Source organism: Geotrypetes seraphini, chromosome 1 (assembly GCF_902459505.1).
Source record: "Geotrypetes seraphini chromosome 1, aGeoSer1.1, whole genome shotgun sequence".
In the NCBI taxonomy this organism is placed as follows: domain Eukaryota; kingdom Metazoa; phylum Chordata; class Amphibia; order Gymnophiona; family Dermophiidae; genus Geotrypetes; species Geotrypetes seraphini.
The window spans coordinates 21,141,418-21,162,899 of NC_047084.1; the positions used below are offsets into that span (position 1 = coordinate 21,141,418).

The 21,482-nt window shown below is 40.1% G+C and overlaps 1 protein-coding gene across 3 annotated transcripts in view; it reads right to left on the reverse strand.

Moving 5' to 3' along the window:
• Window positions 1–21,482, reverse strand: part of ZFYVE16 (zinc finger FYVE-type containing 16) — a 173,703-nt gene that overhangs the window by 30,588 nt on the left and 121,633 nt on the right. For all 3 annotated transcript variants that reach the window (XM_033926351.1, XM_033926269.1, XM_033926441.1), the window contains 5 exons: window positions 19,306–19,428; window positions 14,497–14,652; window positions 12,016–12,240; window positions 9,400–9,482; window positions 8,090–8,194 (listed from right to left, as the gene is read on the reverse strand). In XM_033926351.1, coding sequence (XP_033782242.1) covers window positions 8,090–8,194; window positions 9,400–9,482; window positions 12,016–12,240; window positions 14,497–14,652; window positions 19,306–19,428 — 692 coding nt within the window. The remainder of the gene's footprint in view (window positions 1–8,089; window positions 8,195–9,399; window positions 9,483–12,015; window positions 12,241–14,496; window positions 14,653–19,305; window positions 19,429–21,482) is intronic.

The window sequence follows — 21,482 nt, forward strand, 5'->3', positions numbered from 1 at the left end:
CTGCCGCTGTACCGGGCAATGGTGCGTCCGCATCTTGAGTACTGCGTCCAGTATTGGTCGCCGTACCTTAAGAAGGATATGGCGTTACTCGAGAGAGTTCAGAGGAGAGCGACACGACTGATTAAGGGGATGGAAAACCTTTCATACGCTGAGAGATTGGAGAACCTGGGTCTCTTTTCCCTGGAGAAGAGGAGACTTAGAGGGGATATGATAGAGACTTACAAGATCATGAAAGGCATAGAGAGAGTAGAGAGGGACAGATTCTTCAAACTTTCAGAAAATAAAAAAACAAGAGGGCATTCGGAAAAGTTGAAAGGGGACAGATTCAAAACGAATGCTAGGAAGTTCTTCTTTACCCAACGTGTGGTCGACACCTGGAACGCGCTTCCAGAGGACGTTATAGGGCAGGGAACAGTTTCGGGGTTTAAGAAAGGATTGGACAATTTCCTGCTGGAAAAGGGGATAGAAGGGTATAGATAGAGGTTTACTACACAGGTCCTGGACCTGTTGGGCCGCCACGTGAGCGGACTGCTGGGCGCGATGGACCTCAGGTCTGACCCAGCAGAGGCATTGCTTATGTTCTTATGTTCTTATCTTAAAGCAAAAAAAAGAAAAACTAATATTAATGGGATAAAAGATGATAATGGTATAATAACAAATCAAACAGATATAATTTTAAAACAATTTCTAAAATTTTATAAGGACCTGTATTCTTCTGAGCCTTATTTGGAGAGGCAAAAAAATGGTAAAAATTTTTTAGATTTAATTAATGGACCTAAGGTTCCTGATCATATAAAACGGAGTTTAGATGAACCTATATCATTAAAAGAATTAGAAACAGCATTGAGATCTCTTAGAGTTGGATCCGCTCCAGGTGGTGATGGTTATACAGTAGAATTTTATAAAACATTTCAAAATGTCCTTTCCCCATTTTTACTAAATTTATATCAAACACAACTTATAAAAAGTAATATTAAAGGTACTATGGCTGAATCAGTAGTAATAGTTTTGCCTAAGCCAAATAAAGATCCTACTTTGGTTTCGAACTACATATCTTTAATAAATGTTGATAACAAACTTTTGGCGAAAATATTGGCTTTGAGATTAGCCAAAGCTCTCCCACATATTATAGACACGCATCAGACTGGTTTTATTGCTAAAAGGCACTCCTCTAATAACTCTAGATTATTGTTTCATATGTTAAATTTATAAAAAAAAAATGGATGAACCGGCTTTTACAGTTTCATTGGATGCAGAAAAAGCATTTGATAGAGTAGAATGGAATTTTATGTATCAAGCTTTAGAATGGTTTGGTATAGGTTCTGGATTTATACAAATGGTAAAAACATTGTATAGCTTCCCGATTGCAAGATTAAGTATTAATAATATGATATCTGAAGGTTTTAAATTGCAAAGGGGAGTTAGACAAGGTTGTCCTTTATCTCCTTTGTTATTTGATGTTGTATTAGAACCCTTATTATTAGCAATACAGCAAGCAGGGGGGATACAGGGTATTCCATACTCTGATATGGAATATAAAGTTTCGGCATATGTGGATGATATTTTACTTTATTTGAGAAATCCACAGTCTACCTTATCATGTCTATTAGAATTAATTGATATGTTTGGTAAATTTTCAGGTTATAAAATTAACTGGAGTAAGTCGGAAATTATACCTTTAAATGTTCATTGTGTAAAAGGACTATTTGAAGATTTTCCGTTCATATGGAAGGAAGAAGGATTTAAATATCTTGGCATTCAAGTTAAAAATACAATTGAAGATACTGTAAAAGAGAATGAAAAATTTGTATTAAAAAAAGTTACGGAGTTGTGTGAGCAATGGAACCCTTTACATATTTCTTGGTGGGGGAGAGTTCAAACTATTAAAATGATGATGTTGCCTGTAGTTTGTTACCAAATGAGTATGATACCTATTTATTTTCAGGGGTCCTTTTATAAAAAGCTTAATAGCATTTTAACGAAATTTCTTTGGCTTGGTAAAATACCTAGAATAGCTTTAGTAACTTTGCAAAAATCAATTAAGGAGGGAGGGGTAAATTTTCCAAATTTTTATAGGTACCATCAAGCCTATATTCTACGTCAGTGTATGTATTGGATCCTCCCAGAACTTATAGATAATGCACCAGATTGGTTGTATTTGGAATGGCGCCTTATGTTTCCCCTAAATTTAGTTCATCTTCCAAGTATTAACATGCCTAGAAGATACAGAGAAAATAAGATATTAATGGATACTTGGAAAACGTTGAGGTTTATTAGTAAATTAACACCTATCCCAATAAACAAGTCAACTAATCAGTCTCTATGGATAAACTCCAAGATCAAAATTGGCGGAGCTCAAATCCTTTGGAAGAACTGGATTATTGCAGGCATTCGATCTCTAAATGATGTTATTTCAGAAGGTAAACTGCTGGAATTTTCACAATTGCAACATAGATTTGGTCTTAGTAAAACACAAAGTTTTAAATGGTTGCAATTGAAGCAGGCCATTCAGGTTGGGTTCCCTGAATGGAAAACATTGAATAATCAATATAGTTTAGAGTTCTTATGTTTTCAAGCAGACTTCCTAGGGCATCAAGCCGCTTTGTGGTATAAATTAATATCTGGATATATGAATAAAAAACCAAAAAATGGTCTAAGAGACATTTGGAGCATTGAGATTAAGCATCAAATTACTGCATCTCAATGGCCACTAATTTGGTCTTGGAGAATGAGATGTACAGTGTCAGCATCTATGAGACAAACTTGGTTCTTTTTATTACATAGAGCTTTTTGGACCCCTACACATTTGCAAAAATTAGATAGTTCTAAGTCCAATAAATGCTGGCACTGTAATCTGGAACCTGGGACGTTGGATCATTTACTGTATCATTGTCCCTACATTAAAAGTTTTTGAAATGCAATTTTAACTGGAAGAATCATAGTAACCTTAATTATACATTTTGGTGGAATACAATTTGTCATATATTCAAAATGGAAAGAGCAATAGCAATACAAAGAGGGATATATCCTAAATTTATAAAAATATGGGGGCCATTGACAAAATATTGTAGTGAATGAATAGTAGGATTTCTCTTCTTCTTTTCAATATCTTCTTTGTGACACACATGGAGGGGGGTAGTGAAAATAATTTTTACACAACATGTTATAATATGATATACAATATGTATGGGGTGATTGGAAAGTACTTGAAGGGTGGGGGGAGGGAGAGGGGATAAAAATATGTTTAGAATATTATGTATTAGATATAAAAGTGATATTGTGTATTCATTAGTTGTAATTCAATATTTTGTACACTTCATGTAAAATTTGAAAATGAATAAAGAATTATTTAAAAAAAAAAAATTGTTGGTTATTGCTCATTAATGCCAATTTGCACCTAATTGGGCAATTAATTTGCACATGTAACTCCTACTATTGTATAACCTATGCACACAAATGCATGTCCAAAGATGCACTAATTTTGTAAACTAGATTACAGAATGAGGGGGCAATTCTGTTATAAACTAGTACCGTGACAGACTTAATTTATAACTAAAAAGGCAAATGCATTCTCATTATTTCTGTACCTTGCATTTGTATTGAATTAATCACTGTGATACTGTTAACTAGCAGTAACAGCAAAAATCTGTGCTGGATTGCTAGAAGCCAGCTCTGGGAGACAGGTAAGATGGAGGAAGCAGGGCTGGCTCAGACAGCATGGCATTCATTTTCTACTGTGTTAACAAATTATTCAAGGATGCACAATATATAATATGTTCACATAATGAGTCAAAGTGTTGTGATCGTGGCACCGAGGTATCCCCCTCTTCAAACCCAGCATGCACCCAAAAAGAGGGAGAAAAAGCCTCAGACTAATGTGGCAGTATAGAACCAAAAGGTACAAATTAACATAACATTATACTTATAGATCGCGTTACCAAAAAGTTCTACACCAGAGATCTCAAAGTCCCTCCTTGAGGGCCGCAATCCAGTCGGGTTTTCAGGATTTCCCCAATGAATATGCATTGAAAGCAGTTCATGCACATAGATCTCATGCATATTCATTGGGGAAATCCTGAAAACCTGACTGGATTGCGGCCCTCAAGGAGGGACTTTGAGACCCCTGTTCTACACGGTTTACAAAAGATTATAAACATTAAACATAATCGTATATTTGAATGAGTCAGATTTAAATACTTTCACTGGCAAAAAAACTCCCTCACAGAACAACTCCGGTTTAGAAAAGGGCAAAGTCACCCGGAGGTATGTTCAAGGACTTAGCTGACAAAAGACGACTTGAGCTCCAATGCTGTCATGTCTTCTCCAATCTTCCCAACAAGCGACCTTGTTTCACCAATGTTTGACTCATCAGGCGAACAAACAATGCAGCCTTGAAAAGTGCAGCCACACTGAGACCAGCCCCATTCATTTTCTACTGCAACACTATCTCCCTTTTGTAAGCTCTGTTCTTTTTTTTTCCCCTGTCACTTGGAAGTTCATTCTTCGAGCTTCTAGAGCAGTGTTTTTCAACCTTTTTTGGGCAAAGGCACACTTGTTTCATGAAAAAAATCACGAGGCACACCACCATTAGAAAATGTTAAAAAATTTAACTCTGTGCCTATATTGACTATATATAAAGTAATTCTCTTGAATAGGAATCAAATAAACACAAAGAAAGTATTTTATAATTACTTTATTATGAAATATTAAGTAAACAGAATAGTGAAAAATTATAAAATACTTTATTCAGTGCGAAACCTGGGCCTGTTTGGCTGAACACAAAGCTGATATTCTGGCTGGAATCGAAGAAAGACACACACGTAGCTCTTCGTCAACAGCTCTGTCTCTCTCTGTATTTGGTTTTTATAGCATACAAAAATAGACAAATATACCCTCCATCCTTTTTATTAAACCACAATAGCAGTTTTTAGCGCAGGGAGCTGCGCTGAATGCCCAGTGCTGCTCTTGACGCTCATAGGCTCCCTGCGCTAAAAACCACTATTGCGGTTTAGTAAAAGGTGACCATATTGTAAAATATAGACAGCAGATATAAATTCAGAACTGTGCATAGTAAGTGAAGGGAAGTTTTCTTCTCTGGGAATTTACCCAGTTAACTATTAAGTTATTTGGGCAAATTCCTTTGAAAACTGTGGTAATATTGCCTCCACTTTGCTAAATTTAAAATAAAATCATTTTTCCTACCTTGTCTGGTGATTTCTGGTTGCACTTTCTTCTTCTGACTGTGCATCCAATCTTTCTTCCCTTCTATCAGCCTGTATGCTTTCTCTCCTCCACACCTCATTCCCTTCCCCAACTTTTTCTTCCTCTCTCCCTGACCTTTCTTTCTTTTTTTCTGTTTCTCTTCTTTCCTTCTGTTTCCCTGCCTGCCCCCTTTCTTTCTTTCTCCCTGCCTTTCCCCAAGCAACTGCCACTGCCGCTGCCATCGGGGAACAGGACCCACCAATGGATAACAGGCCCCAAGCCGACGCTGACGCATGCTCTCCCTGACGTCAATTCTGCAATCGGAGAGGAAGTTCCGCCCAGCCAGGCAGCGATTGGCTGGCCCGAACTTCCTCTCCGACTGCAGAATTGACGTCGGGGAGAAGAAGACTTATCGGCTCGATAGATTAGATCACCAAGACAAAGTGAGTCCTGGGTGAACGATTCACTTTGCCTTGGCGAGCTACTGGCGCCCCTGCCTCGGGCCCCCTGTCAGCTCCGGGCCCCTGAATGCAGGACTGGTAGTACTGCCCTGATGGCGGCCCTGCGGCACACCAGGCAACATCTCGCGGCACACTAGTGTGCCGCGGAACAGCGGTTGAAAAACACTGTTCTAGAGCAATCAGAACCTGCCTCTACTGGGTTACAATGCCATCAATGAGGAGTTTCCCCCATTTTTATCCAAGTCATTGCATCGCTATTCACAGAGCAGGGTTCCCTTCAGAGCTTTGGCTGATGGGCAAGAGAACCTGATCAGCAGTGTCCCTGTTGCACAGAGACAGATTCCCAGTCATAGCCTCAGCTAACTGCTCCAGGATGTTTCCAGAGTTTTAGTGGAATAACACACAGTATTAAGATGATTAAAGACTAAAGACCTTTTCCAAAAAGAAATGTCGAAGGGCATTTTTCCAATATGATGTCTGAATTTGAGTTTAGACATTTTGAGGAAAACGTCCAAAAATCCAGTAGTAAACATGACAATTTTCAAAACAGGAAAACATCTTTTGTTTTGAATATGGACATTTCTTAGATGTGTTTGGCCTCAGTGCGTCAATCTTTCAGAACCATTTTCGGTAAAAACAGTCCAAGTGAAAACCACACTAAAACCAGCTATTGGGACGTAGGAGAGGCCAGCAGACTGGCCACACAGACATCCCAATAGAACAGTGGGGCACATAAAAAATCTTGAGTATACAACTTACCATAATTCCCTTACACTGTATGGTGAGCCCTCCAAAACTTACCAAAAACCTACTCTACCCAACTGTATACCACCCCAATAGCCCTTATGCCTTTGGTACAGCCCTTATGCCTGTTGGTACAGGTGAGGTGGTTTTGGGTGGTTTCTAGAAAGCTCAAAATTTCTATCACAAATGTACTAGTTAGAGTGGGATATGTACCTGTTTCCTCTTCTCTGTATTCCATTGCACTGACCGCTAGGCTACTCCAGGGACCTGCTTGCTCTCTGATAGGATTGGCTATAACATCTGAAGCTGTCATACAGGTTGGTATGTACTGTTTTATTCACATCTTTGGGAGGTGGAAGGGGGTCAATGACCACTGGGGAAGTAAAGGGGGCCATGTCTTCATTGGTCATCTAGTCAGTTTGGACACCTCTTTGGCACATATTCATTATTGAAACAAATCTAGCCCCAAACGTCCAAGATTTGCCCTGTATGTTTTATGCATTGTTCCCTTTTTGCAGAAAAATATCCAAATCATAAAAGTCCATCCTAATCCTGCCCAAACATGCCCCCAACACACCCTCTTGAGATTTAAATGCACTTCAGACAAACAGCACAGAAACTGCCCTGATTCGTGTCCTTTCAAAACTGGGAGAGGGGAGAAGGGGTTGGCTAAGCAGCAGTGAAACAACCAAACACAGAAAGGAGGCAAGTGAGATGTCAAAATCCACCAAGCAGTTACTTTATTGTATTAGAAAGTCACAAAATCTTAAAAAGGTCCTGACTAGGATCCCGTGGATACCTTCCTCAGAGGCATTTTTGGCGTGATTTGTTACGAAAATGTCGATGTGTATTTTGCCTTGTTTGAGCCCACGACACACATTTATAACACAGCCTACATCAGTGGTCTCAAACCCGCGGCCCGGGGGCCACATGCGGCCCACCAGGTACTATTTTGAGGCCCTCGGTATGTTTATCATAATCACAAAAATAAAATAAAACAGTTTCTTGATCATATGTCTCTTTAGCTAAAAATTACAATATTATTATTATGACTTAGCCAAAAGGAAAGATTTATAAACTATAAAGAGTTTTACCTCATGCAAAATTGTCATTTCTTTAATAAACATTAACTATTTTTTCTGAGGCCCTCCAAGTACCTACAAATCCAAAATGTGGCCCTGCAAAGGATTTGAGTTTGAGATCACTGACCTACGTGTTATTTGTCCCCTGAAGAAGGCATCCACGGAATCCTTATTGGAACTTTTAAAGATTTTTGTGACTTTCTATTACAATAAAGTAACTGCTTAGTGGATTTTGACATCTCGCTTGCCTTCTTTCTGTGTCTAGTTGTTACATATTGAGGCAAGACTCTTCTTTCTCTTTCTGTAAGCAGGAGGGAAGTCAACACAATAACAAATGGTAAATCAAAACCAAAATGGCCTATGCTATCTACCCAGCAGCAACTTTATCCACTTTGGGCAGATGTGTATATAAATTGCTATATGGAAGCTAACTTCTACTCCCTCTGCCCCTATGTCCCTCAGCTAACCTTTCAACAACTTTAAACACTATACAGGTAAAAGCAAAGTTTTAATTGCTGATTGAGTTATCTAAAAATTATTAGTACTATGCTATAGAAAAAAGTAAAGAAAAACAGTATAATATATTACCAAATTACTAACCTCACTGTACCGATGTACAGGTATTTTTATACAGCTTTTACCCATTTCCATATGGATCAGTAATCCATCTACAGTTGGTAAGGTGTACTGAAAATTTCTGAGGTCCTGTAAAGCACATTTAAAAAGCCATCAGGCACAAAGCTCAAAATTCACATATCCAAATTTGAAAGTGAAATTTGAATATAAACCAATATTTTTGGTTTAAAAAAGGGCCAAAAATGGGGGGGGGGGGCTCTGTTTATATTTGAGCCTCTCATCTCTCCATGCCATCTGATAACCAGCATTTTTTTTTCTTCAACCCCGCCCCCATCCTCATCGCCATCACCTCCACCCCCTGCAGCAGTCAACATTTCTTTCTGAACCCCCCTCTCTCTGCTGATGCCACCGCCACCACCGTCAACATTTCCCGCATTCCCTACCTCCCAATTATCCACAAATCAGCTCTTCACTTACCGGCATTTGCTTCCCCAGCAGACACTAACAAAGTTATGTGCTGACTGAATCCGTGTGGGGCCTTGAGCATCTGCAAGTGCTCAAAAGTCTTGTCAGCTCCCACCCAGAATGTGCAGATGCTCAATGCCCAGTCAGCACAAAACTTTTGTCAGCGTCTGCTGGGGAAGTAAATGCCAGTAAGTGAAGAGCTGATTTGTGGATGATTGGGGGGTGGGGGAGGCAGGAAATGTTGGCTACTGTGGCGGTGTTAGTGTCAAGGGACCCCAGGGGAGGCCGAAAGAGGGAGGGGAGAGAGAGGGAGAGTTGCTGGTCTGGGGGGGATGGGGAGGAGACAGGGACACACAAGAGTAGTGTCAGAAGGGAGATATTCAACATTGTGGGAGAATAGGGACAGCAGCCCTGTTGTGGGGGTGGGAGATTCAGAAAGAAATGTCAGTTGTTGCGGAGAGACAGGATACATGAATACTTGAATATAAACACCCACCCACCCCCAGTTTATACTAGAGTTAACAGTTTTCCTCCCTTTTGGGGGGGTAAAACTTATCTCAAGTTATGTTATACTCAGATAGGTTTATATTCAAGTATATATGGTACAAATACATATTTAAACACATCATAAAAGTACAAAAAGTGGTTACAGAATGAGAGAGGCTGTATAAACTGCACAGGGTTTCAGTATGCTGCTACAAGATTTGTGTGACATGTGACAAGGGAAGTCCTGAGTAAAGGACAACAGTGTGGCTTTCTCCTTGGCCAGGATATAGATGGTCCTCATGCACCAACCTGGTTCTTCTTGGGGGGGGGGGGGTTTCATGGCAAAAAAAACTGTAACATTATAAATACATCCCTTCACTTACAGCTAATAAATTCATAATGGTATGTCCTATTTCACCAAAGAGAGGCTTCCGATGTCTAATGCTCGTTACAGGAGATGGGTACACTTTGCAAGAAACAAAAGAATAGATATTAGAAATACATTTTATATATTGTACAAGTGCAAAAAGCTTCTGCTTCCTGTACATACTAATAAATAATGTAAGAAAATATTTAACAATAAACAATAGATCACTTCAATTCATTAGTGATTTAAACATAGAAGCATGATAGCAGATAAAAGCCAAATGGCCCATCTAGTCTGTCCATCCGCAGTAACCATTATCTCTTTCTCTCTCCAAGAGATCCCATGTGCCTATCCCAGGCCCTTTTGAATTCAGACACAGTCTCTATTTCCACCACCTCTTCTGGGAGACTGTTCCATGCATCTACCACCCTTTCTGTAAAAAAGTATTTCCTTAGATTACTCCGGAACCTATCACCTCTTAACTTCATCCTATGCCCTCTCATTGCAGAGTTTCCTTTCAAATTAAAGAGACTCAACGCATGCGCATTTACATTATATAGGTATTTAAACGTCTCTATCATATCTCTCCTCTCCCGCCTTTCCTCTAAAGTATACAGATTGAGATCTTTAAGTCTGTCCCCATACGCCTTAGGATGAAGACCACATACCATTTTAGTAGCCTTCCTCCATCCTTTTTATTTCTTTTTGAAGGTGCGACCTCCAGAACTGTACACAATATTCTAAATGAGGTCTCACCAAAGTCTTATACAAGGGCATCAATACCTCCTTTTTCCTACTAGCCATACCTCTCCCTTTGCAACCTAGCATCTTTCTAACTTTCGCCGTCACCTTTTCACACCCAAGTCCCGCTCTTCTGTCATGCACATAAGCTCTTCACTCCCTAATTTGAACCGTTCCTTCGGGTTTTTGCAGCACAAACGCATGACCTTGCGTTTCTTAGCATAAAATTTTAGCTGCCCCATTTCAGACCATATTCAAAATTTCCAAGTTTATTTTTATTTTTGATATACTACATTGGGCAAAAACATCAGTGCAGTTTACAATTGCGTTGAAATAGTGTAGTAGTTTTAGGAAAGGAGCATGTAATCGATTTGAGAAGACAAAGGAAAGTAGAAATGGTGGGAGCTACATATTTCAATAGTAAAGGTAGCAGTTGAGAGATAGAAAAAAATAGAAAACCAGAAATGTGTTTATCTTGCCAAGCCAATCCCCACGGGTGCCCCATGTAAAAGAGGTGGTGGGAAGTGGGATGGTGGGGGGAAATCAGTTGAAGGTGTCAGAAAACAAGAAAGTTTAACTAGACAGGAGAGGCACAGCTCTGCTGAGCTGGCCATTCCTGAATACTCAGCAGTGCTTAATTAGCTGTATTGCTGAATATCCCCTCTGACTGCCAAAGTCCTAGCCGGCTAGGTTAAGAGCAGTCTAGGAATAGAGCCAGCACTTAACTAGTTAGCGCTGATATTCAGTCTGTTAACTGATTAAGTGAGCAGATTTGCTGGGGGATGCACAAAACTTACCGATCATGTCCCGATCGTGGCTTAACCAGTTTGACCAGTTTACTACCACTACTATTAATTATTTCTATAGCACTACCAGATGCACGCAGCGCTGTATAGAGTCACAAAGAGTAAGAAAACAGTCCCTGCTCGAAAGAGCTTACAATCTAAACAGGCAAGACAGACAAACAAGATGTCATGGATACAGTTAAGGAGAACGGTTAATCAAATTAAATAGCAAGGCTAGTGAGGTCACCTGAGTGCTTGCTTGGGAGGGGCTACAGTTTAGCGATCGATCGGATTCCCCGATGCACAAAACTGCCCACGGTGTGTTTTTCCCCCGATCGCCCATTTAACGATCTGATCCAAGCCATGCAAATTAGAAAACCCTATGCAAAATAGCAAAGCACAAACATTGCTTGGCTATTTAGAATCGGATTTTACCAACTGTAAAACCTGATTGCTCTAGACTTGGCGGTAACTGGTTAGCCTGGTTTAAAAAAAAAAAAAAAATTTTTTCAATGGCACAGATATTTTGCATGTATTACCCCAGCCTTAGGCCAATCAGGGACTTCCTTAGGCTCCTTCCTAAGGAAGTCCCTGATTGGCTCAGAGCTTGCATCTCTCCAACACCCCCCATCCCCCCCAGAGATGGGGGAGGGTTTCTTAAATGCACTCCTCCCGGTACCTCTTAAGTCTTCTATTATTTGCCAGCAATAGCACAAACTCCTTTCTCTGATGTAACTTCCTGTTCACGGGACAAGGAAGTTACATCAGAAGGAAGGCTCGAGCTGGTGCAAGCAGTGAGTAAGAGACCCTGCTTGCTGTTGGTGAAGAACAGAAGACTTAAGAGGTACTGTGGGGTGCATTTAAGAGACGCCCATTGCTGGGGGGGGGTGAGATGAGAGGTGCAAGCTTCCCTCGTTACGCCACTGCTTGCATATTAGCACTCTTAGACATCAAAGAGAATAAATTGGGTCAGCAAAGCAAATATATTTTGAAAAGAAACCCTAAAAAAGACACTGCATTTCACTGAAGATGGGTTTATAATCCACACAATTCTAAAGCAAATCATTGTTGAGTATATGTGTTTTTCTGAACTGGGGTCAGCTTACCACCATATTCTGCTCCCAATCTCAACATTAGCCGAATAGGAAAAATCTTTGCCCATGGAACTTCCAGCTTCTGGATGAGAGTGCCACAGATGAAAGGACTATTTGGCAAAGAAAGTTCACTGAGATCCTGATATGTGGGTGTAAAGAATAGGAATCCTCCATGGTCTTTGCTGTTGAGAAAACTCTCAGTAAAAGAAATATTTTCCAGGTTTCCTATGTACTTTCCTATTGAAAAACAAAATACGCATGCATTTTAGTTCCAGATAATTTAACTTATGTTTGTGAACATTAAGCTTATCTAATCTCCACTGTAGTTCCTCTCTCATCCTTCTTCCTGTAAACCGTGCTGAGCTCCGCATTCGTGGAGATGGTGCGGTATATAAACCCAAGGTTTAGTTTAGTTTAGTTTTAGTTTAGGATCATCAGGGCTGGGTTTAAGATTTTTACACCTACAGAAAGGACTAGACAAAATCAGCAGGAGGGATACCCACTCCCTCCTGCCACCGGATGCCCCCTGACCCTCCCCCCCTTATCTGTAAATTAGTTGACAGCAGGAGGGATGCCCACTCCTTCCTGCTCCTAATGGCCTGCCACTGCTAAATGGCGGGCCTTCTCCTTCCCTGTGTATCCTGGGATTCAAGGGGAGGGGCCTAAGGCCATGATTGGCTCAGATGCCTAAGGCCCCTCCCAGGGGGACCTTAGGCACCTGAACCAATCAGGGCCTTAGGCTCCTCCCTCTTCAGCCATTGCCGCAGGCAGCCAGCTCACCGCGAGATCAGAGTGCACCCGAAGAGAAAGCACTCTCATCCTGAGAGGCCAGTATGTTGGAGAGCTTGCTGAATGGAACATCCCAGAGTGATTCACTCTTTCTACATGAACCTGTGACCGGGACATCTCAGGCTAAGGAGGTCCAAGGATTCATTGAGGTAAACCAGCCACAAGAACAATGTCTAATCACACAAGCATATTCTTTTTCGGTGGTTAAACCTCCAGAAGTCACCTTAGAAGCTCTGTGGGACTTGGTGGCGAATAAAAAATTTGGATAGAGAAATGAAAGAACAGAAAGAAGAAATTAACTCTTTAAAACAAGATATATTTTTGTTAAAAGTAGATACGCAGTTAATAAAGAGTTAATAATAGTCAAACATAATCAAGATCAACTGGTTAAAGATAATTTAATTATGAGGAGGAAATTGGAAGCTCTGGAGAATAATAGTTGGGCTAATAATTTGAGGATTATAAATTTTCCTAAAATCCTATCAATTTCTCCTCGAGATATGATAAAACAATACTTTGTGGAGATTCTTAAAATACCTGAAAATTCTCTACTGCCCCTCACAAGGGCTTATTACCTTTCTGTTAAATCTCATAATCCTGATAAAAAAGAAAATGCTTGAAATCCTCAAGAAGAACCATTGGATATTTCCACTATATTGGAACAATCGGACAGAGAAGTGGCTATACCAGCCACCTTTTTACTGTCTGTGGCTCTGGCTCCAGACAAGGACTGGACCCTAAATATTTTCTTCAAGAATAGATCTAAATACTTCCAGGGATTCCATATCCAGATATTTTCAGATGTCTGCAGAGAGACTCAAAAAAGAAGAAGAGAATTCTTAAATTTGAAACCTGGAGTGACTCAAATAGGGGATCTTTTCTTTTTAAGATATCCATGTAAATGTGTTATTAGATATCGTTCTCTGAAATATGTGTTTGTAGACCTGTCTCATTTGATAAGTTTCTTCTCAATGAAATGTCTTGAGAATGAAGTAACAACAGCGCCTAATAATGATTTGTTCTCTGTTCAGTAGTAGTTAATGTGCTTCTTTGATGACTATTTGGATTTAACTATTCTACTCTTTAAGTCTTGGATCTAAAATTAGAGGACTGGTGTGTGATTAAATGAAGTTGATTTTTCTTTTTAATAATTTTGAGTGATTTATCTTTCAGTGATTGAAAGTAACTTAAGTTAATGTCTTGATCACACTTTTCTGTACAAGATGTCTATGCTTGGAATAATTTTGTAAAAATGTATAAATAATAATAATAAAAAGAAATATTAATAATTATCATCAATCCAATAGCAGAATCTGCAGAGAACCCAACTTTCCCAAGAACCAATATATAGCACAAAACAAAATGACTTCAAAACACAAATCACCATGGGGCCACTTGAGAATATAAAGTGAATGTAATAGATGTTTAAAACAATCTCACTTTGAGATATATATTTTTTTAATATTAAGTGACCATAAAAGTTTCTTCATTCTCTTCCAGCACCATCCAATCTGGAAACTCTGAACTAAAGTACACAGTTAATGAGCATGTGCTTGTGGCACGGCAATCACATTTATGTAAGGTTCCCTCCATTCTTTCTCTTTTTTTTGGGGGGTAGGGGTGGCCCTCTTAGCTCTGCGCACTGTTATCTACAAGAAAACACTCAAATAATTCCTAGGAGCAGCCCATTGGAACAGTCTGTACCTTTCAGTGCATCCTTATATATGTTGAGAAATAGCTTGAAGATGTCTTTTGGAAGAGTGTCTTCATGTGGCAAACACAGTAAGAGAATAATGATTTCTGCCTGACCCAAGCCATGTAATCCATTGGTTGAGAAGTACCAGCACTTTTCTGAAGAATCTTTGCAAGTAATAAAATGATTACAATAATTAAACAAACTGTACACTAAACTCACGTTATTACTACAGTAATTACACATGCTAAAGATAACAACAAATTATGTTTTGGAAAAGTTATTACTGAAATATGTGCCCCTTGTGTTTTATATGGTTCTTCAAAAGTGCCTATAGCTATCAGTCACCCAAAGAAATAAAAGCCATGTTTTAACATTTTTTTAAATCTAACTACTTACCTCCATATGATTCTGTAGTCATTTCAATTTTGAGTAGAAAACTAACCTGCATCAACAAAACCTCAGTGCCCTGAAGTGGAAGATGCTACTGCAGACACAATGGAGGCATGGTTTAAACCAGTGGTCTCAAACTCAAACCCTATGGAGGGCTACATTTTGGATTTGTAGGTACTTGGAGGGCCGCAGAAAAAATAGTTAATGTCTTATTAAAGAAATGACAATTTTGCATGAGATACAACTCTTTTAGTTCATAAATCGCAGATTGCAGGAGGAGCCGCCGCCGCCCGCGGCATTGAAGGAAAAACGACTGCAGCATGGGAGCCGGCCAGAAACTAAACACTTGATCATCGCGTACAGACCACGGGTTGCAAAATAGTACCTGGGGGCCTGTGAGTTTAAGACCACTGATTTAAACGTAAGAACATCAAGGAAAAAAAACCACACTGCATTATCAGCAGCCAAGATTACGCGTTCACAAGAAATTACAAGTTGTAGATTAAATTTGTGGATTCTTGTATACTCATCTGTCCAGAATGGCAGAGGACCAAGGAGGAAAGAGAGCAAAATCCTGCAAATGATCAAAACATAAGAACATAAGAAGCGCCATCTCCGGATCAGACCTTCGGTCCATCAAGTCCAGCGATCCACACACGCGGAGGCCCTGCCAGGTGTACACCTGGCGTAATTTTTAGTCATACAACTAAATATAACAGGGAATTCAATTAAATAAATCAGAATGTATACCAAATAAATTGAATAAAGGTTTTAGTAGCTGGACAACGTTCACACCTCATATATCAAAAACTCTCAGGCTACACACTTACAATAACGCAACATATGAAAAATAATATAGACAAAGAACAACGGAGAAAAATGAACCTCAATTGTGAGGGGCCAGGACTACACAAGTACCTGGACCCATTCACATCATCACGGGTTCATAAAAAAACTCCGTGTACATTTAAATAATTCTCGTTCATACGTTTTATCAAAAACTCTTTTCTCTATTTTTCAAACTTTTTTATGTGTGTGAACCTAGTCAGTAGTATTACTTATCAATTTTTCAGTGTAAACCAGAACCAAGCTAACTAAAAAATTATTAATGAGGGCAACAGCTCAACTTCACAGGTGTAAATAATTGTAGAAGCCTGAAAATACTGCCATCAATGAGAGCAAAAAACGTTCACTCATCTGGAAAAAAAGATGGTTCTGACGATTCTTCAAGTCGTGTCCCACGACTGGGGACACGACTTGAAGAATCGTCAGAACCATCTTTTTTTCCAGATGAGTGAACGTTTTTTGCTCTCATTGATGGCAGTATTTTCAGGCTTCTACAATTATTTACACCTGTGAAGTTGAGCTGTTGCCCTCATTAATAATTTTTTAGTTAGCTTGGTTCTGGTTTACACTGAAAAATTGATAAGTAATACTACTGACTAGGTTCACACACATAAAAAAGTTTGAAAAATAGAGAAAAGAGTTTTTGATAAAACGTATGAACGAGAATTATTTAAATGTACACGGAGTTTTTTTATGAACCCGTGATGATGTGAATGGGTCCAGGTACTTGTGTAGTCCTGGCCCCTCACAATTGAGGTTCATTTTTCTCCGTTGTTCTTTGTCTATATTATTTTTCATATGTTGCGTTATTGTAAGTGTGTAGCCTGAGAGTTTTTGATATATGAGGTGTGAACGTTGTCCAGCTACTAAAACCTTTATTCAAGTAATTTTTAGTCACCCATATCCTTCTATGTCTCTCGTAAGGAGATGTGCATCTAGTTTGCTTTTGAATTCTAGAATGGTCGATTCCGCAATAACCTCCTCTGGGAGAGCATTCCAGGTGTCAACCACTCTCTGCGTGAAGCAGAACTTCCTGATATTTGTCCTGAACTTAGCTTCATTCCGTGTCCTCTTGTATGTGTCAAATTGGACAATGTAAATAAATTTTTCTGCTCTATTTTGTTGATTCCTTTCAGTATTTTTAAGGTCTCGATCATATCCCCTCGCAGTCTCCTTTTTTCAAGTTAGAACAATCCCAGCCTCTTAAGTCGATTCTCGTATTCCAGTTTTTCCATCCCTTTTACTAGTTTCGTTGCTCGTCTCTGCACCTTCTTCAGCAGTGGGGTCTGACCATTGCTCTATAAAGTGGCATTATGACCCTCTCCGATCTACTCGTGATTCCCTTCTTTATCATTCCCAACATTCTATTTGCTTTCTTCGCCGCCACCGCCGCCCATTGTGCCGACGGTTTCAGGGTGCTATCTATCAGTACTCCCAGGTCCTTTTCTTGTTCGCTCTTAATGGAATATTCTTAGCTAAAAGAAGTGCAAAAGGGACAGTATGAGCAAGCTGGGTGGGCCTCTTGCTCCTTATATGGGGTTTAACACAATTTGTCTAAAAGTTAATTCAACTAACGGACAATTAGTCTAAAAATTAAATAATCAAGATACAGATGTAAAGTCATATTTTTTGTCTGTTGGCAGATCACTTTTTAAGTCAATATATGCCATATGCTTTGATCTAATAAACAAATTAATCCTACATAACATTGACCATAAATCTGCACTTTTAGAATGTTGACATATAGTTATGCTTTTTAATTTTCTCATATTAACTTTTTTCACTCATACAGTATCCTATCTCCTCTTTTGTTTACACTAAAGAAGGGGATCACAAACAGATCAGAGAAGGTTATCATGTTGCTATACCGGGCCATGGTACGCCCTCACCTGGAGTACTGCGTCCAGCACTGGTCGCCGTACATGAAGAAGGACATGGTATTACTCGAAAGGGTCCAGAGAAGAGCGACTAAGATGGTTAAGGGGCTGGAGGAGCTGCTGTACAGCGAAAGATTAGAGAAACTGGGCCTCTTCTCCCTCGAACAGAGGAGATTGAGAGGGGACATGATCGAAACATTCAAGGTACTGAAGGGGATAGACTTAGTAGATAAGGACAGGTTGTTCACCCTCTCCAAGGTAGGGAGAACAAGAGGGAACTCTCTAAAGCTGAAAGGGGATAGATTCCTATAAACGTAAGGAAGTTCTTCTTCACCCAGAGAGTGGTAGAAAGCTGGAATGCTCTTCCAGAGGCTGTTATAGGAGAAAACACCCTCCAAGGATTCAAGACAAAGTTAGACAAGTTTCTGCTGAACAAGAATGTGCGCTGGTAGGGCTAGTCTCAGTTAGGGTGCTGGTCTTAGACCAGAGGGCCGCCGCGTGAGCGGACTGCTGGGCATGATGGACCTCTGGTCTGACTCAGCAGTGGCAATTCTTATGTTCTTACTAATTGTGCAATTAGACCAATTGTCTTTTAGACCAACGAATCCATTAGACATTTTGTATTTTAGACCAACTGTTTGGGACCCCCTTATATGTCATCATCTACTACATTCCCAGGGGTTGTACAAGTGGGAGAACAATGATGTAAACATTTACTTACTTTGAAACAAAATAATTATTCTTAAAAGCTTTAAGCTCTTTTGAGATCTGTTCAGCAATTCTCCTTTTATGTTGGGAAATAACATAGCCACCCCCTTCCTTTTATGAAGCCGTGTTAGGGTATTTTTTTATCGTAGGCCCTGGTGGTTAAAGCTCCGATGCTTATAGGAATTCTATGAGCATCAAAGCTTTTACCACCATGTACGGCGATCATTCCATACAATTGGCCCACACTATTGTTGATGTAAGTGTAGGAGTGTGTGGCGCAGTGGTTGAAGCTACAGCCTCAGCACCCTGGGGTTGTGCGTTCAAACCCCGCGCTGCTCCTTATGACCCTGGGCAAGTCACTTAAACCTCCATAGCCCCAGGCACATTAGATAGATTGTGAGCCCACCGGGACAGATAGGGAAAATGCTTGAGTACCTGATTGTAAAACCGCTTAGATAACCTTGATAGGCGGTATATAAAATCCTAATTAAAAAAAAAAAAATCAGACACAGGACCAGGCACCAGCATGTGAGAGGTTAATTGTGCTCGTTTTCCAAGACACATAAAATTTAATCCTAACACTGGTAACTAAGTGGATACTTTCAGGGTATTTCCTGATTTTATGGGAGAACTGGACATTTAAAACAGGCACAAATATGGAAGGTATGGTTGCCAAGGTTTCCAGCCCTGTACATAGAGAAGACAGAATATACAGAGATAGGATCAAAAGCATCCACTCTCATGCACTTCTGAAGAACTGCACAAGACACAGAGGGCTTAGTTTTCTTGTGAAAAGATGGCAAGTCAAACCAGTGGGCTGAGACATAAAAAGAAGAATTCAAACTACCACCGTTCCAATAATCAAATAATATGATACAAAATACTATAATGCAAAATCTTTCCATACCAAGGACTAAAAACATTTAAATTCAATTAAGTGTACAATTAAGACAGAAAAGCCATATGAAATTGGCACAGTGTGTATCTCTTACTTACATGATGTTAGCTTGACATTTACGAGCAGATTGGCATTTAGAATAAAGGTCAGAGGGTCAGGTCCTCCTTCGTCCAGCAGCAACATCAGCTGCTTATGAGATGGATGGTTCTCTACTATTGAATCTATGAAAAACATAACAAATTTTCAGCTAAAAATACATACAGTAGTTCGCTGTTTTATAGCAAAAATATTTTTCAAAATCTTTCAGCCACCACGTAACAGTAAATTAACAAGCTGTTAACTAAAACGGGTCATATAAATCTGCACATTTTCTAATGTAAAGGTATCACACATATAGCTTGCATATTGTGTTCAGCCCAACAAGCTCTACTCTCTGGCTCAAGCTTCCTGTCTGACCCACCCATGTCTTATCTTACACATGTGAGGATTTTTTCTTTATCCCAGGCCAGTACCGATTAAAATGTAGGGACCCTAAGGGCTTGGGAATATGCTGCCCATGATCACTGACTATGGCTGATTTTTAAAGTGTGGTAATGAGCATGTGGTAATGGCAATCCAAATGAAAGATGTATCTACCTGGGGTGCCAGGCCATTAGTGACAGTGGCAAAAGCACAGTCCTGCTGCCTCTGATGACAGAGACAGCAATCCTTAACTGAAAGGGGCTATAGATGAACTGCTTCAACTAATAGCCAATTTGTCGATCAAATCGGGAAGGATTCCGGAAGACTGGAAGATGGCGAATGTTACGCCGATCTTCAAGAAAGGTTCGAGTGGTGATCCGGGAAACTACAGACCAGTGAGTCTGACCTCGGTACCGGGAAAGATGGTAGAGGCACTGAAAAGGACCGCATCATTGAGCACCTTAACGGACACGATCTGATAAGGACCAGCCAGCATGGCTTCAGCAAAGGAAGATCTTGCTTCACAAACTTACTGCATTTAGAGAGGGTAAACAGGCGAATAGACAAGGGTGAACCGGTCGACATTGTATATCTGGATTTTCAGAAGGCGTTTCACAAGGTTCCGCATGAACAACTACTTTGAAAAATTGCGAGTCATGGAATCGAGAGTGAAATACTCACGTGGATTAAAAACTGGCTGGTGGATAGGAAACAGAGAGTGGGGGTAAATGGATAATACTCGGACTGAAAAAGTGTCACGAGTGGAGTGCCGCAGGGTTCAGTGCTTGGACCCGTGCTCTTCAACATATTTATAAACGACCTGGAAATTGGTATGATGAGTGAGGTGATTAAATTTGCAGACGATACAAAACTATTCAGAATAGAGAAGATGCAGGAGGATTGCGAAGACCTGCAAGAAATGGGCTGCGATATGGCAAATGAGGTTCAATGTGGATAAGTGTAAGGTGATGCATGTCGGTAACAAAAATCTTATACACAAATACAGGATGTCCGGGGCGGTACTTGGAGAGACCCCCCAGGAAATAGACTTGGGAGTACTGGTCGACAAGTCAATGAAGCCATCCGTGCAATGTGTGGCGGCGGCGAAAAGGGTGAACAGAATGCTAGGGATCACAAACAGATTGGAGAAAATTATCATGCCACTGTACCAGGCCATGGTACGCCCTCACTTGGAATATTGTGTCCAGTACTGGTCGCCATACATGAAGAAGGACATGGTACTACTCGAAAGAGACTAGAGAAGAGCGACTAAAATGGTTAGGGGGCTGGAGGAGCTGCCGTAAAGTGAGAGATTAGGGTCTTGAAAAGGGAAGACTGATAGGGGACATGATAGAAACATTCAAGATAATGAAGGGAATAGACTTAGTAGATAAAGACAGGTTGTTCACCCTCTCCAAGGTAGGGAGAATGAGAGGGCACTCTCTAAAGTTAAAAGGGGATAGATTCTGTACAAATGTGAGGAAATTCTTCTTCACCCAGAGAGTGGTGGAAAATTGGAACGCTCTTCTGGAGGCTGTTATAGGGGAAAACACCCTCCAGGGATTCAAGACAAAGTTAGACAAGTTCTTGCTGAACCAGAACATATGCAAGTAAGGCTAGTCTCAGTTAGGGCACTGATTTTTGACCTAAGGGGCTGCCGTGGAAGCGGACTGCTGGGCACGATGGACCATTGGTCTGACCCAGCAGCAGCATTTCTTATGTTCTTATGACAGCTAGTTAGCAAGCCATATCATAGAAAAATACCTCTCTTCTCAGGTCACAGTATGAGAAGTGTGTTTTCCAAACTGCCAAA